Source organism: Dipodomys spectabilis, unplaced genomic scaffold, assembly GCF_019054845.1.
Source record: "Dipodomys spectabilis isolate Male_0828 unplaced genomic scaffold, ASM1905484v1 ptg000051l, whole genome shotgun sequence".
Taxonomy (NCBI): Eukaryota; Metazoa; Chordata; class Mammalia; order Rodentia; family Heteromyidae; genus Dipodomys; species Dipodomys spectabilis.
The window spans coordinates 3,492,368-3,510,603 of NW_024870728.1; the positions used below are offsets into that span (position 1 = coordinate 3,492,368).

The following is an 18,236-nucleotide window of genomic DNA, read 5'->3' on the forward strand; positions in this document are numbered from 1 at the left end:
TAGAACCTCTTCTATCTCTATGACCATTAGGAACGCCACCACCCCATACTGTCCCTATTCCAGAACCTCAAGAAACCCATTGCAATTATATTGCTTCCTACTGAACATTTACTTTTACTTTTGGAATGTCACGGGGCCAAGGGCCTTACGTGTAAGCTCCGTAGGAAGTATAACTTGTAGATTGTATGAGATCTCCATTCCACCGATGCCAAGACTGGCTGGGGTATTCTGTATTAGCCCTAGTTACAGAATTGGTATTTAAAGCCAATCCTCTGTGCAAACTCCCCGCCCCCCCCACTGCCCGTGTTTTTAACGTGAAGTCACATGGAGAATCCACATACATATGGCCTGCAGATGTGTTTCATCTGCTAGAGAAATAATTTATCAGCACTCTAAAATAAGAAAGGCTCAACCCCAAATCTATATTCCAGACTCCTTTGGATGACAGAAGGGCTTGTCACTAGCCCTACATTTTGTGTGGAGTGCAAGCAAGTGGCAGCCATATTCTCTGCCGGGGCACTTGGTCCCTGCTTCCTCCAGTGTGCCGCCGTGGCTACTGCTCCCTGCCGCATTGCAACCACTGCCCTTCACCGGTCACCATTTTCTAGCCAACTCTTGCTGGCATTTGAGAGTTTTCACTCCGGTTGCATTTTTGCATCTTGTTACTAGACTCTGTCCTGGCTTTCATTCCTTGCGTGTATGTGTTTGTGCATGCGCATGTGCTGTACTGAGACTTGAACTCAGGGCCTGCCTCATGCTCCTGCTTAGCTTTTATGCTCAAGGCTGGCATTTACCCACTTTAGCTAGGCCTCCACTTCCAACATTTTTTGCTGGTCAATTGTAGGTAAGAGTCTCTTGAATTTGTCTGCCTGGGTTGGTTTCAGATCATGACCTTAAGAGCTTAGCTTCTTGTGTAGCTAGGATCACAGGCATGAGCCATCAGCTCCCAACACTTTATTTATTTATTACTACTACTACTACTATTATTATTATTTGTTGGTTGTGGGACTTGAGCTCTGAGTATGGGGGCTGTCCCTCAGCTCTTCAGCACTCTACTAATTGAGCCACAGTTCCACTTCTGGTTTTCCGTTGGTTAATTGGAGTTAAGAGTCTCATGGACTTTGCTGCCCGGGCTGGCTTTGAACTATGATCCTCAGATCTTAGCCTTCTGAGTAGCTAGGAATTACAGGCATGAGCCACCAATGCCAGGCTTTTCCTTATTTTTTTTAAGACCCTCATCAATTGTACATAATCATGGGGTTTGGTGTGATATTTTGACACATGGTCCATTCAGTGTGCACTGACCAAATCAGCATAATAAACAATTTCCTCTCCTTAACATTTCTGACCATCTGGATTGTATGATAAAATAACTTGTTCACTGTTGTTACGTGTTTTGAGTTCCTTATATATTTTGAAGATTAGTCTTTTGTTGGGTGAATAGCTGTGTATTATCCCTCCATTTTGTTGGTTCTTCTGTGATGTGGCAGCTTTTTCAATTTTATGTCATCTCGTTTGTCTGTTTTTGCTTTTGTTTCCTTTGATGGCCTTCGGAATCATATAAAAATCATTGCCTATATTGGTGTCTTGGAGTATTTCCTCTGTGATTTCTTGGAGTGGTTTTACAGTTGCAGGCATTACATTTGGGCCTTTGATGCATTTTGAGGTGACTGTTGACAGGATTAGAGAGAGAGGAGGTCATGCTTCGGTCTTCTACTTGTGAGCGCTCTGTTTTCTCAGTACTCTTTGTTGAAGAGCCTTGCATTTGGCACCTTCATGGAGAGTCAGTTGGCTGTGGAGTTTTCTTTATTCAGTGTTGGGGACCCCTTGTCTGTTTCACTGGACAACGTGCCTGTTTCTGTGCAAGTACCTCCATGTTCTGGGTCTTCTGACTCTGTGGTGTGCCTTGAAATCAGGTATTGTGGTGCTTTCTGTTTTCTTCTTCAGCTTCAAGGTTGCTTTGGCTCTTCAGGGCCATTTGCATTTTCATATGTATTTTAGAATTTTAAAACATTTCTGTCAAGAATGCCCTTGATCTTTTGATGAAAGTTGCCAAGACCCTCTTACTCACTTTGAATAGCATGACCATTTTTTTGAAAAACAGTGTTAGTGTTCACAATATTAGTTCTTCTCATTCATGAACACCATAAATCCTTCCATATTTTGTATTTGTCTTTGGTTTTTCTCATTAATGGTTTGTACTTTTCATTGTAGAAATCTTTCAAGGCCTCATTTAAATTTATTCATAATTTCTTCAACAAGTTCACTTTTTGTAGAAAAAGGAAAGCCATATTGCTACTCATGGGCTAGACTTGGTGGCGCACACCTGATTACACAGCAGTTGGGAGGGAGATGAAGGAGGACAGAGTTTAAGGCAAGTCTGGGCTATGCAGTGAGACCATTTCCCACACTACTGATTTTTGTATGTTGATTCCATATCTTGAAACTTGACTAAATTAGTCTATCCATTCTAATACTCTTTTGGTATGTAAATTTCCCTACTTCCTGTTTCCTAAGCCACAATATAAAACCTTGAGCTTCTGTCCAAGTGGATTCGAGTTGTATGTTGACTTGGACAGCTTCATTTCCAGAACACATTTCTTTAGATTAAGAAAAAGAAAATTTTAATTACTTTTATTGCCACATTCAATGAGCAAATTGGATCTTTCATACTTCAATGGCTATACTGTATTTTCTAGACACACAGAAGAATAATTTTATTTTGCTCCAACATTAAGACATTTGAGATATTCAGTCTTATTAAATAACATGTTCAATACTGATAACATATAACTCTGTCATATGTTAGTAAGTGTGTAAGCACCCTCTTTCAGTCAGAATAAATGGAACAGGTCTCACAAAAGATGGAATTATCTTTCACTCTGGGCTGTCAAAGGGCTCTTTTGAGAATTCAGATATTATTGAAACAGATTATATGGTACGTTTTTAGTATAATTTCTACAATTTTTAAGAGCTACCAGGAAGATTATAAAATGTTGAGCAGCATTGAATTTTTTTTCTATTTCTATGCAGAGAAATTCCAAATTGATTATACCCATTATGAATGGTACTTCAAACAATTAAATCTGGGAACTATTTTTGTTTTCACTAAATCTGTAACAATAACTCTAAAAAGTGTCAATATTGCTAGGGAGTTCTGTGTGATGAGTAAATATAAACTTAAATATTGGTAAAAGGTCAGGTGGGATATTAAAATGTAAATGTACATCAGTGCAATTATTGAACTTTAATTCCTACATTTAAGAAGTATTTAATTTTAAATTACTTTTAACATATTAAAACACGTCTAGGTCTTGTTAAAAAAATCATTAAATACATACACTTCTGGATACACAGATGTATAGGCACATGGACACACACACACATTTTCTATGGACATAGAAAACAGAACAAAAGTCACCTACATAATGACCACCTATGCAGTTCAAAACATTAACATCTTTAGATAATTCTACATATTATAGAATTCATGTAAGTGTCCAATTTCCATGTAGTAAACTTTACTCTTTCAAAGTAAATAAATCTTTTTAAAAAAATCAAACCTATAGCATTGCATAACCGTCACCACAGTGTAATATGAGAACATTTCCTTCCACCCCAGCCGACCAGTCTTCCTGTTGCAGTCACACACCCTTCCGCCCAGCCCCGCAGCCCCTTCTCCATTCCCTCTGCTTTCCTTTAGGTAATCATCCACTCATTTGGGCATCTTTCTGGACTGTGAATACACTTGTCTACACATCTGCCGATGCCCACACACATGTGTGCATGCATCCCTAGGAGTGTATATGTGCAGTCACGTATTTTATATTTCAGCAACAGTGGAATCACAGGGTTTAACTGGGGAGAAGGGGGTTGGTCATGGGGCTTGAACTCTGGGCCTGGGAGCTGTCCCTCAGATCTTCAGCTTAAGGTGGGCCCTCTACCACTTGAGCCACAGTGCCACTTCCAGTTTTCTGGTAGTTAATTGGAGATAAGTCTCACAGACTTTTCTGCCCTGGGTGGCTTTGAACCTTGATCCTCAGATCTCAGCCTCTTGAGTAGCTAGGATTACAGGTGTGAGCCACTGGTGTCTGGCTATGTGGTTTAATATTTTAACGCATAATTACCAAAGCTAAGGGATGCAATGTTGTTGATTTGTGACATATGTGCAAGCTCCTACCACAGGGAACAGTTGAATTCTTTGGACTCCATTTATTTTATTTTATTTTTGGTTGGTCATGGGGTTTGAACTCTGGACTTGGGTGCTGTCCCTGCGCTCTTCAGCTCAAGGTGAGTGCTCTACTGCTTGAGCCACAGTGCCACTTTTGGTTTTCTAGTGGTTTATTGGAGATAAGAGTCTCACGGACTTTCCTGCCTGGGCTGGCTTTGAACTTTGATCCTCAGATCTCAGCAATCCTGAATAGCTAGGATTATAGGCAGGAGCCACCGGTGCCTGGCCTTCCATTTATTTTTTATGTGTAAACAAGTTGCAATTGTGTGTGTGTGTGTGTGTGTGTCTGTGTGTGTCTGTGTGTGTGTGCGTGCACACACGTGCATGTGCGCGAGGATGTTTGCGTGTGTCAATACTGGGGTTTCAACTCAGGGCCTGGGCACTGTCCCTGAGCTTTTTTTTTTTTTAACCCACTTAGGCATACCTCCATTTCCAGTATTTTTGGTGGTTAATTGGAGATAGTTGGAGTACAGACTTTCCTGCCCAGGCTGGCTTTGAACCGTGATCCTCATATCTCCACCTGCTGAATAGCTGGCATTACATTGATGAGCCACCCTCCCCATTCCCCACACTCAGCTAACAAGGTGTAATATTTGAAACCTCTCCCCCCCTTTCTCCCTCCCCTCTCTCTCCCTCTTGTCCTCTCTCTCTCTCCCTCTCTCTCTCTCCATGCAGGCTACTTCGGCTCTGCCTGTGAAGAAAAGGTGGATCCCTGTGGCTCGTCGCCATGCCAGAACAATGGCACCTGCTACCTGGATGGGGTGCGCTTCACCTGCAGCTGCAGCCCCGGCTTCACCGGGCCGACCTGCGCCCAGCTGGTGGACTTCTGCGCCCTCAGCCCTTGCGCCCATGGCACGTGCCGCAGCGTGGGCACCAGCTACAAGTGTCTCTGCGACCCAGGTTGGTACCGCCTGCAGCGGACGGCAGCCGTTCCTTTTCCCCAGCACCATAAGACTTAGTTTTTAATTTGCATCTGAGCAAATGTCAACCCACAGGGCGTGGAACGGCTGGGAATAGAAGCACATTCTACCCACTGGTGACAGCCTTCATCTTTAGACTTGCTCTGGGCAGAGATTTAGCAAAGCCTCTTCCCGCTTTACAGTCCTGGTAGAAAAACACCAGAAGACACAGAAAGCAAAAAAGGAAAAAAAAGTTTAAATGGGCTTATTCTTACCACATGGTTAACTACTTTTTCCTTTCTCAACAGTTTACGACAGGGTATTCTAGAGCATGGATAGAGGGCGTTTCTGACACTCCGGTGTGTGTGACAAAATGGAGCTTTCCATGGAATGTTCAGGAAAAGGGTACTGCAGTCCGTGTGGAACTGGGCCAGCTATTAAAATTCCTACCCTGCGCGCGCCGCACCACACCTCTGCCTTGCTGTGTCTGCATCCAAAGCTTCCAGCGCTTCTTTCCCACACATCTTCTCCATGTGCAGCGCTGATTGTTTTTTCCAGAAGTCAGGGTGATGACTGCCTCCACTTGGTGTCTTCCCAGCCTTCTGGTGTGGTCTGACAAGGATGGACGCACACTCCTTTCTTTTCTGTCATTTCTATTCTGCCCACGTTCCCCTGGGTGCACATGCTTCTCTTTAGAATGCTTCTCAGAGCAAGTCCTCACACATGCCCCTGGCCAGGCAGCGTGGTGGCCAGCGCCTGGGTTCCCTTGTCCCGGGGCTCTGCCGTCTGTCTGCCATGGTCTTTACATCATATATTTGGGTATCACACAAAGACGGTATAGACTACATATACAGCAATGGTCCTTAGTGTTACACAGCAACCGGTGTCCCAGCTTGAGCAAGATCGTTCTGTGATGTTTGCGCAGAGATGGAGTCACCCAGCAGTGAGCACCTCAGGACCTGACCCCTGTCCTTAAGTGCATTGATGTATTAATTATGCTCATTAGTCTCTTTCTCCCTAAGGGATTAAGGGAACTCTGTGTATGTATGGGTGGAGTTTTTGTTTTTGTGCTGGTCCTAGGGCTTGAACTCAGAGCCTGGGTGCTGTCCTAGAGCTGGGTGTCAAGGCTAGTACTCTACCACTTGAGCCACAGCTCCACTTCAGGATTTGTGTTGGCACTTCATTAGAGATAAGAGTCTCACAGACTTATAGGCTTTGCTGCCTGGGGTCACTGTGAATCTTGGTGATCTTCATACCTCAGCTTCCTGAATAACTAAGTTTATAGGTACAAAGCACCAGCATCAGGCAGTACGTGTGAGTGTGTCTTTTCCTTTTGAGTTTGAGATGGAAACAAATGATCTTTAAGTAGCTGTACAAGGGAGATGTCATTTAGCAAAGCCGGTCATGGATACAATGCATCTTGATTTACGTCACCCCTTCAACAGTCTTATCCCCCTGCGGGTCCTTTTGTCAGACAGGCCCAAACCACCATTGAATGGGTGGTAATCTTTCTAGGTTCCCAGCTTGGTGCCTGGCATCTCTGCTCCTTTCAGGGACCACATCCACGCTGAAGTTGGAAATGCCTCTGCAAGCTCGTTACTGCTTAGGACCTTGCACCCAGTTGGGGGCCAAGCCCAGGTTCCAACCCAGATGCTTCGGTTTCAGCGACCTCCTATGGCTGGCCGGTAAACTCCAGAGGTCTCCTATGCACAAACCAACCCGAGGAGCAAGTGGCAGATGCAGCTCAGTGGTGCAAGGGTGTTGAAAAGCCCTTTTCACATAGACGCTTAATTCTCTAAGCAATTGATACTTTGCCAAGTTCCTCTTTTCCTCTCCGCTCTGAAACACAGAGGAGGGGCTGTTTAATCTGCTTGGGAATAGCGTTGAGATTCTCCAGAGAAACAGGAGGGAGGAAGGCAGAGGGAGGGAGAGCGAGATTTATTTTAAGTAACTGGCTCCTACAATTGTGGGGACTGGCAAGTCCAAACTCTGTAGGGGAAGCTGGCAGCCTTCTGTGTTGCGCCAGGAAGGGTTTCTGTGTTGTGATTGAAGGCTGAGTTTCTGCTTTCTGAATTTCAGAGAAACCCTCGTCTTAGTTGTTCAGGCCTTCAAATGATTAGATATGGCCCACCCACAATGGGCCATGTGCTCTACTCAGAGCTGACTGCTTTCAGTGTGCATCTCACTTAAACATTATGTTTATTGCAATGTCTAGATTAATATTTAACATTTTTTTTCTGTGACAGGGTCTCCCTATGTAGCCCAGGCTGGGCTTGAACTCAGCTTCTTCCTTCCAAGTACATACAGTTATGGTTGCCCTACCTGGCCAATGGGTATTTGAGCAGGTATCTGGACACCTGGCCTTGCAGCCTTAGAGCAAGAAAGTGTCTCTGAGTCTGCCTATGATATGAGCGTCGTTGTTGTTGTTTTCCTGGGTGGGCACCAGTCTTTTCCTGCTGGAGCTGTGGTGGTGGGTGTCGGGATATAGCTGCCTCCTGGGCGTTTGCTTTTCATCTGTGTGGGCTGGGTGCTGAGGAAGGCGGCAGCATGGAGCAGTGCCCTGCCTTCTGCACCGGAAGCACAGATGCCTGGGCCAGTTCAGGGTTTGCAAGCGGGAATGAGCTATAGGCCTGGGAGAACCAAGTCTCACCCATGGCGTGGGCCACGGGTGCTGTGCTCACAGATGCCGTGACGCGGGGCCGGTTTCCCTCAGCAGCAACAGAAGGGAGGTGCCCACATCCAGAACTTGCTCCATGCTCTTGCCTGCCTCCAAAAGTCCCTCTTCCCTTGGGGAAGCCCCACAAAGACACATCAAGTAGTACAAGAGCCAGAAACAGCTTTCATTTCCCTTCTGACTCCCTTTCTTGACCATATTAGTGTTTCTCCATAGTTGATTGGTTTCTTTTCTTTTTTCTATTATTCTATTCTTCTTCTTATTATTATTTTGGTGCTGATAATGGGGTTTGAACTCAGGGTCTTGCTGTTTCTTAGCTTTGGTTGTTCAAGGCTGGAACTCTACCATGTTAGCCACTTCTGGTGTTTTGGGAGTTAATTGGAGATAAGAGTCTCATGGGCTTTCCTGACTAAGCCAGCTTTGAACCATAATCTTTAGCTCTCAGCCTCCTGAGTATCTAGAATTAGACGCTACTGACTCCTGGCAATTGGGTTATTTTTTTAAAATTTTAGATCAAGTTCAGTTATTTAAGGATAAATAATGTTTCTTAATAATACCTTGCAGAGTTTTCAACACCATAGATGCATGGATTGATTAGTACCTGAGATCTCCATTTATTGATTCTGACCTTAGGGGATTTATAGGGCATTTCCTCCTTGCTTGAAAGCCAGAGAAAGGTCCTGTATGAGAGCAACCAATGAGAGCCATGCAAACCCTTTTCAGACAGGACCAGTCAAATCTATTCAACCTCCTCTCCTTCTACCCACAGAGATCCCAGCACTCCCTCCCCAAGGCAGAGTGCTGAAGTAGCCCCTATTTGCATTCTACTTTTCCCGTCTCTGTTCTCTGCTAAAACTTCATCCATATGCATTTGGAACATTGAACTTGTGAATGGCCTGTGGTCCAGTGACAGCCCCCAAGCGGCCTTGGAAGTCTGCAGAAATGTGTCCGGCTTTTCTACCATACATTTTTTAGGTAGTCTCCAGTGGAGCCTTGGGGTTCTGTCTGAAGGCCTCACTCATTAAACCTGGGAGATAAAGTCACTTCCTGAGAGGGTGATTTAGGCGACTTTGTGTGAAATATATTAAAAAAATAAAACTATTGTAACATCTGGCAAAAATTTACATTTTAAGAGGTGAAAACACGTCTGTGAATGTACAGTTTTTTTTTGTCTTCATCTTTTGGAGCATGTAATTGCTTCACCACTAGTTAGCATAATAGAAGACAATGAGGAGAATGGGTGAAGTTGGGTGTTGGGCTGTGGAGGGTGAGCCTGATCACGTTGGTGGAGACAAACAGATCCCATTTCACCAGTGGCAGTAGATTGAAACCATATCAGGTGGGTAATTGGTTCCCATCTGAATGTAACAAAGAGACATTTTGATCAGGTGAAAACAGATTTGTCAGGCGCTTTATTTCCAAGCGTCAGCTTTGGTTTTGCAGATCTAGGATTTCTGACGGGGTTTTAATATGAAATAACAGAATGTCAGCTCAGAGCAATCATGGAAACGTTACCTCCCATTGACAGTGCTAAGTGAGAGGCCACCCATTTTCTAAACATAAAAAATCACAAATCGAAGTCTCCAGAAAATGAGAGAAAGTAAGATCTTAGAGCAGCTGCAGGCCTCACGAGTGACACTGGCCGGCACTGCGGGTCCGTGCAGGTGGCATCATGGTATCGCACGTGCCCTCAGTAGAACGTGGCACCTGCACAAGAGCCCGCTGGGGGAGGATCACCTGAGGTGATTGGTCTGGGCCCCTGACCAATACACTCGAATTATTACTCCACACTTGTTGCTCAAACAGGCATTTAAATGATAAGGTATTTGTCATGGAAATGTATACGTCAGTATTAATATCATTATCAATATGAATAGTGTCTTTGATTTCTTCAGTTCCAGGACTGGACCTGGGCTGCTGCTGGCTACACATCCCTCTGTCAGTCATCTGCACAAAATGGCTGGGGGTTAAGCTAGCTATATAATAGACTTTAAAATAGAGGACGTGTAGGCTTTTCCCTAATGAGATGTTTTTTTTCTTTTCTATTTTTTCTTTTTCTAAAGAAACTATATGTATAGGAATTGGAATGATTATTTTTTTCCCGTGTTTTACATTTGTCTTACCTGCAGGCTGCATTTCTTTTCTCTGTGGCCAGTAGATAGGCACCTCTGGTGTTGCCTCCTACTGTTACATTCGTTCAGACTTAGCAATATCAGTGCTCTGACAGTATCTATAGGAAACAGAATTACATGTGAGAATTGATGGTCAGGATTAGAGTTTCCTCAGGACCAGTGATCACAACTGAGATAATGTTGAGCCATGCCATGGGTGTGACCTGGACTGTTTATATATCTCTTTCCTTGTGTATGCAGTTCTTTATGTATTTAAGTCTATTGATCATGTTTTTTCTCCCCCAAATGGCTGAAAATGAACTGAAGTGCTGTCTCCCCTTAGCATGCTTGTGCCAATAAATTAGTACACCTACAAAGATATGAAAGCATTTATCTCATTAATGAATGCTTTAGGTACATTTACATATGGGAATAAGTGCAACTGTACAACTTTCATCTTTTGTGGTATTTTTCTTTCTTTGTGCCCGTCATGGAGTTTGAGCTCAGAACCTGGGTACTGTCACTAAGCCTTTTCCCTCAAGACTAGCACTCTGCCATTTGAGCAACAGCTGTACTTTGGGCTTTTTTTTTTTTTTGCTGGTTAATTAGAGAAGAGTCTCACTGACATTCCTGCTGAACTGGGCTGGCTTTGAACTGTAATCCTCAGATCTCAGCCACCTGAGTAGCAAGGATTACAGGCATAAGCCATCGGTGCATGAAAAAGTTCATCTTTTATTAACCAGAGCACTTTATCTGAATCACCAGAACAGTCATGTGTTTAACATGGTGTAGGGGTTTCTGATGTACATGTTTTATCATTCCCGAGAGTGGTAGATTACATGGAATATATTAACTCCTTTTATCAGATTTTACTTCTGCTCTTTTACTCTCTCATACTCCTATACGTCATGCCCACCAACCTTACTGTCTCAAGCCCTTTTGGAAGTCCTCTTTTCCTAGTTGACATGTGCTGATGTAGATTTCACTCCCTCTTCAGAGACTATGTAAGGAAAAATGTAAATCTCTATATGGACATGGTGACAACACTAAGAACTGAGAAAAAGAAGAACAGCCAGAAGAATAGACACTGGGAGCTCATTTGTCACTTAATGGTACACCATGAATTTGTTACTTTTTTTTTGTCGATCGTGGGGCTTGAGCTTACACCATGAATTTGTTAGATCTGCCTTGATGCTCGCAGCTGGTCCTGGCGTCTGCTGTTGGATATAGAACATATGCACTGTCATAGGATGAAGATATCAGGCAGAACCATTTAGGGCCCATAACAAGACCACTCATAATTTTGACTAAGACAGAGAAAGATCAGCATGTATCTGACATGATACTTCACATCTGTCTGTTTTCTTGGTGTCTGTTGAATGGACAGCTCTTTCTTTACCAGTTACACCATTATCTTTGCCCTAGCTTGTCTCCTCTGTAGACAAAACTTTTTCACATGCCCATAGCATCAGTTCTGCACTCTGGCAGCCTCTACATTAGATTGGATCCTCCCCAAATCACCTACCAACATGCCTCATCCGAGATACAATCCTTGCTGAAATTCTCTCAGCTTCATCATGGAGTATGCACTCTCTTGATGCCATGAGTCATAAACCAATGCAGTTGACCCTAGGGGCATCCTTGGTAGCTTTTGGTTAGAAAGCTCAGAAAAACCCTCATTAATAGTGTGGGAGAATATACAAGAAAGGGGTGGAGGTGGGGATAAGAGTATTGAGGTGGGACATGGAAACAGCAGCCAAAGGTAGTAAATGAGCCATCCGTGAGCTGAGTGTCTCTAGAAGGGGGCGGGCCTTGGCCTTGGTGGGAGGGAGCAGAGAGGGATGTGAGGGCGCTGCTCACGGTGTGAGGAGCTGAGCCAGGCTCTTCTTGCCCGTTTGAGGTGGAGGTACTCATCCTAAGAGGGCCTCTGTGGTCCTCAGGCTTTGTGGTATTTGCCTTCTTCAGGCCTGACGGATTAATCCGAGGGGAGGGAGGACAGTGGTAACAGTGGTAACAGTGCAGGGCACGGGCTTGGCAGAGCCTATGGGGTTTTACGAGATTTCCCCATGTTCATAATCCATGCACCAGGCTGCTTTTTTAACCTCACTAATGGCTGATCCATGTGTATGAAAGTGTTAACGACCTGGTTTTTATAATGGGATCTCTGTCCCTACCATTCCCTAGCCTCTCCTCAAAATTCAAATCATTCAGACTCACATTGGTTGAACTGATATCGAGCAGGTGCGAGATTTACCTGCCCCACATAGGAGTTGAGATGGACTGTGAGGACAGAAGAAAGCCTTTCCCTCATCTTACCAAGAATGGAAGCTGGGAAAGGCAGCCAGCGACTCTGCAGGGTGACACCACTCACCAACCAAGAGCTGTCAGCACATTTTCTCCGGAAATCATCGTCAAGCTTGTGGCTCTGGAGATTGGATGGAGAAGACTCATCTAAAACTATTTTGTAACTAAGCCATCAACTCATACTTTGTCTGTGTTACAGTGATCTACTCACTGGGAGTTCTTGGCAGTTGAGAATGTCTGAGATCTGGAAATGAGAGCTGAATTCTTGCTCAATGTGATGGACAGGGTGCTGGGCTTACAATTGAGAAAACCCAGATTGAAGTTTCAGCTCTGCCTGCGAAGACTGTGCAGTTGGCTCCTGTTAGGGGATTTCTTGTGTCGTTACTGGCAGTGGGCAGAGCCTGCTCACACTACAGCCTTTCTGGCTGCTTGGGTTGCAGCTCAGCATCAGGCAGATAGCACCTGCCAGTGTTGCAACTCCCCTGCCAGCACTGTTGCTGCAGCGTTCTCTGGTTTGTGTCCCAGGAACTCAACCATTGAGGTCCTGAACAATGGAGGAGGAGTGCAAAGGAACTTTATTTAGAGAAGTATCTCATCAAGGCTTCAGCTGCTTTCTCTGTCTCCGTCTGGTTGAGTCTAGGGTTTTTGGTGTTTTTTTTTTTGTTTGTTGTTTTTGTTGGTCGTGGGGCTTGAACTCTGGCCCTGGGTGCTGTCCCTCAGCTTTTCAGCCCAAGGCTAGTGCTCTACCACTTGAGCCACAGCGCCACTTCCAGTTTTCTGGTGGTTTATTGGAGATAAGAGTCCCAGAGACTTTCCTGCCCTGACTGGCTTTGAACTGTGATCCTCAGATCTCAGCCTCCTGAGTAGCTAGGATTACAGGCATGAGCCACCCCCCCCCCCCACCTGGCGAATATAGGGGTTTTTAAATACCTTTAGCTGTGCTCTGATTGGTCACTTCTATGCAATGAGGACTGGAGTAACTGACCAATCAGGGAAGACCTACTGATTCACTCTGGGTCTGCAGAAATGAAACAGTAGTTCTCAGTTAAGTCTGTCTCCTGCATCACCCTGCTTACCCAGATAAATCCTTCTATTGTCTATAGCTAGGGGTTTTGAAACATTGCATTTTCCATAATCTAGTCTTATTTCACCAAGCCAGTAAGTCTTTCCACTGCAAGATGTTCTTCAGGGGCCACAGACCTTAGCAAATCTCCTGAACATTTAAACCAAATTTACCCTTCAGTTAGTGTACTTTCCTCTTGTATAGAAAAGGGGTCAAGATAAATGGCTTGTGACCTCGAATGCTATGATACTATGCCCTGTGGGCCTCCCCCGCCCCCCAGTCTGACATCTATAAACTAATAGGGCTCTAGGGAAAATGTCAGATATGCATTTCCTGGGAATGGCCACTGAGGAAATTAACTAGATTATATTCACATGAGGTTGGAAGGTAGAGCTAGATTAAAGCTGGGATTCATGTCCTGGTCACAGTGCCCCCCCCCCCTCCCCCCAGTCATGGGTACACAGCCAATAGTTTAGGGACTAAGGGATCACTTGCTGTCACTTGCTGGCTTTACCGTGGCTTTTGGTGATTATAGTGCAGAATAGTTAGGTGTCACATTTAAGACAAAGCTCGATGACTCCAATGTTATCTAGAATTCCCATGGCCTTCTGAGGTGGACCTGTGTGCTTACCATTTCTTCACCCCACCCACGGATTTAGTGCCAGTTGAGAATGAAGCCAGGTAGTGAACCCGCACATCAGGATCCAGAGCCTCTGTTGCTTCAGAATAAATAGAAAATAGTGTCAGACTATAACCTTCACTCATCAAACAGTAAATGACTGAGAACTGAAGAATTTCACTACATTCTCTATGGGACAATTGTCTTATCCACTTCAAATCAACAAACACATTATATTGACTTTCTTCCTTCCCTCCCTCCTTCCCTTCCTCCCTCCCTCCCTCTTTCCTTCCTGTCTTCCTTCCTCTTCTTCCTTTCCTTCCTTCCTTCTCTCTCCCTTTCTCTCTTTCTTTCCTTCCATTTGGTGCTGCTCCTGAGATTTGAACTCAGGGCCTGAGCATTGTACCTGAACTTTGTTACTCAAGGCTGGCACTCTATCACTTGAGTTACAACTCTCACTTCCAGCTTATTTGGTCTTTAATTCACAGACATTCCTGCCAGAACTGGCTCTGAGTCATGACCCTCAGACAGCAGCCTCCTGAGTAGCTAGGATTACAAGTGTGAGCCACTCTCATTCAGACAGAGCCTTTCCTTTAACTTGTCTTTGTGAACATTATACAGCACCTGCTCTTGACCGATAGGCTAGACCTCTTGAACACCTTGCTGTGATCCCTGCGTGTGAGTACATCAGGTGTGGCCTGGGCTCTCACTTCTGATTGGACAATCATGAGCACAAGCGTTCAGACTTTGCTGAGCACAGGCACGCCAGCCTTGAAGGTGACCTTAATTGTTACTTCCAGTGTGAGTGACTCCTGACCAATAGACGCTTCCTCCTTCCAAGCATAGAGAAATAGGACTCTAATGCTGAAGAGAACTGAACTCTGGACAGTGACCACCTTCTTCCAGCTTCACTTCCCTTTGAAAATCGAGCAATCTGCCACTTTGAAGTTGATGCTGAGGGCTACCTGTGATGGGAGCTGGTGATTGCATTTGACATGATGTCTGCTGGCTGTACCCAATTAGAGCAGTGTCTCCCCTGTGTCTCAAAGGGGAAATGCAGACATAGCCCCACGATGCACGGCTGCCCTTCAGCCTCAATAGTTTTCTCTTGATTGGTGTCTCTCACTTCTCAGGGCCTAGCAGCGATTTTTCTGACCACCCAAATCCCGGAGAGCCTCCTACATTGATTACTGTGTACTGTAGATTCCTTTGATGGTGTTTCTCTTCATCTCTTCATCTGGCTTGGAAAGTATCACCATCTCTGAAATGCTCTCTTCTCTTCATCGTTGACATTTGTTATTTTTAGTTCTCTGCTTGAGATGTCGTCCATGTCCTATGCTTCAGCAGCCTCCTTCCTGCAGGAACAGCTCGGTACCAGTGATTGCCATCAGTGTCGATGCGCAGGTCTGCGGGCCCTCAGAACGCCCTTCAGGATGTTGGTGCATGGCAGGGGACGGCCACACCCCACGGTGACTCACAGCACCTGATCCCCAGCCCTAGCTACACACCTAGGAGAGCCATCTGCACGCCCTATTTTTTCTCTGGCTTCCTACCCTTCAGCGTGCTTTGACATTTTCAGTGTTTTGAAGTCAGGTGCTCAGGAGGCTGAGATCTGAGGATTGAGATTCAAAGCCAGGCTGGGCAGGAAAGTCTGAAATTCTTTCTAATTAGCCAGCGAAAAGCCTAAAGTAGAGCTGTGGCTCAAGTGCTCAGCACCAGCCTTGAGTGAAAAAATGGAAGTAGTGCCCTGATTGTGAGTTTGAGCCACAGTACCAGCATGGGTGTGCATACACACACACACACACACACACACACACACACACACACACGGAGAGTTCAATGCTTGGGATTTTAGAGTTGGACAAAAATGGAGGGCAATGCTCTGTATTTCTGCAAGGCCGGTTTATTTTCAGTTTGAAGGTACACTCTGCAAGTTTCTGCATTCACCGAGGGCTTGTAAATGGCTTCAGTATTTAAATTAAAAAAGAAATCTTTAAGTAGTTGTAAAAAGGAGGTGCCATATAACAAAGCAGTTGATGAATACAGTGCATCTTGGTCAGTGTCATCCCTTCCACAGTCTCCTCCCACCCCCCCTTCCTTTTCTTAATTTGTGGTATGTACAATGAGCTCTTGGCTGTATTCTCCTCTTCTTCCTCCTTCCTTCATCCACCTCTGTCCCTTGGTCCCACCTCCCCCGCCATGTGCCCATTTCCTGGTGTTGATTTGTTGGGCCCTGACTTGGTCTTTCTATCTGAGCTCTCAATAGACTGCATTGTACTTCAGCTTCAGTTTCATTGAAGATTAAGTCCATTGACACTTGACCTCTTTTCTTAGGCATAGCACATTGTTAGCTCAAAGCAGATACTGGCTATAGAACACCCAGACTTCACCTCACTCAGCGCCTTCTTACACAGTGTACAGTGTACAGTCCCATTAGCACAGGGTTTAGTACAGACACCCTTGGCTGTTGGGCTACAGTCTCAGTGCTGTGTTGATGACAGGCGGGATTGTGTTTTGTTTTTACTCTTCCTATCGAAGATCATGATGCAGCAGCAGTCCCAAGTCCTGCAGGTCAGATTAGCACAGCTGAGAGCAGATGGGAAACAAAGAGCATGCAGTGATGTGGTCTAGTTGTAGGAAAATTTTCTTTTGTCTATTACTCCCTAGAAATATCTTTCCTAGCAGTTTTCTAACATCTAACAGTTTGTCTGTGTGGCCATATTCCTTTAAGTTAAGCATCATCCTTGGCAACTAAGCCTTTGTATTAGTTATTGCTGCATTAAAAAAATTCTGCAAAAAAATTACATTAAGTGAAGTAAGCCAGACCCAAAGAAACATAGGTCCCATGGCTTCCCTTATTTGCAATAACTAGTATATATCCAGGATACTCCTCTTACTAGACAAGCAGAAAAGGTTAAAAGCTATGTACATATGACCATATGAGATGAAGCTAAGAAAAACAGGCCCCAAGATAGGGACACGAGGTTTTTTTCTTTCTCTCTGTTGTTTTTAACTATGCGATTTGTTTTGTTCCTTTTATATGTTCTTCCCTCATGGTATAACCCCTGTTGTCACTATATTTGATGTTGGTGCCCTGCATCTTTTTTAGGGAGGGGGGTTCCGGTCGTGGGGCCTGAACTCTGGGCCTGGGCGCTGTCCCTCAGCTATTCAGCTCAAGGCTAGCACTCTACCACTTGAGCCACAGCGCCACTTCTGGCTTTTTTTTTCTGCCTATGTGGTGCTGAGGAATCGAACCCAGGGCCTCATGCATGCAAGGCAAGCGCTCTATCACTGAGCCACCTTCCCAGCCCCCCTGCATCTTATATATACATTTTTCTAATTTGGGGAAGGGCAGGGAAATAACACGATGGTGAAACAAGGATACAGGTTGACCCATTGTAACAATGAGATGTACAAGATACTATGTTGAAAACAAATTTTACAACTTGTGGGAGTGGGGAGGGAAGAGTTGGGGAAGTGGGGAGGGAAGGGATAGTAGGGGGAAAACAAAGGAGGGGGTCACAATGCTCGATAGGAAATGTACTCATTACCTTACTCCTGTAACTGCAACTCCTCTCTACAGTACCTTTACAATTAAAAAAGTCTACAAAACTTGGTGGCATAAAACAACCATTGGTTGGTTGAATACCATGGCTGTAATTCTGGCTTCTAGGGAGGCAGAGATGGGAGGATCACAGTTTGAGGCCAGCTAAGTAAAAAAGTGAGGCTTCATGTTAACAAATAAACAGAGCATGGTATCTTAGTCTCTAATCCCAGCTAGGAAGGAATCATAGATATTAGAATCTTAGTCCTAGGCTGATCTGGACAAAAAAATAATACCTTATCCAAAAAATAATGTAGAAGATAAAAAGGACTTGGAGGCATGACTTAAGTGGCAGAGCCCTTGCCTGGCCAGTGCAGGGCCCCGAGTTCAAACCCTGGCACTGACAAGGAAACAAAACCAAAACATCCATCTACTGCTTACAGTTCAGTGCATCTGTAGCTGGGTCAGCTCTGCCCGGCGCTGGGCTTGTAGCTGTATGCGTTTGTGGACAGCTGGCAAGGCAGTCCAGGCTGTCTGGTGCTCACTCGCTCCCACTGCCAGATGACGGGCCTGAGCCACAGCCCCCCACCTGCCCACAGCTCGGGCAGTGCCAGCGTCTCCACCAGACAGCTGATTCCACGGCCACGGGACCAGCTCCGACGCCTGATCGCCCTTCACCGCTCCTTCCATTGGTTCACAGAGCAAGTCTCAGATGCGATTTCTTCCTGGGGCCGAATGCACATGTGTACATACACACAGACACGTGTATACACATACATTGCGTATGCAGA

General features: G+C 45.0%; 1 protein-coding gene across 1 annotated transcript in view; it reads left to right on the plus strand.

The window, feature by feature from the left end:
* Nucleotides 1–18,236, plus strand: part of Dner (delta/notch like EGF repeat containing) — a 164,211-nt gene that overhangs the window by 98,185 nt on the left and 47,790 nt on the right. Inside the window, exon 8 of the mRNA XM_042679326.1 lies at nt 4,907–5,131. Within this exon, the coding sequence (XP_042535260.1) occupies nt 4,907–5,131 (225 nt within the window). The remainder of the gene's footprint in view (nt 1–4,906; nt 5,132–18,236) is intronic.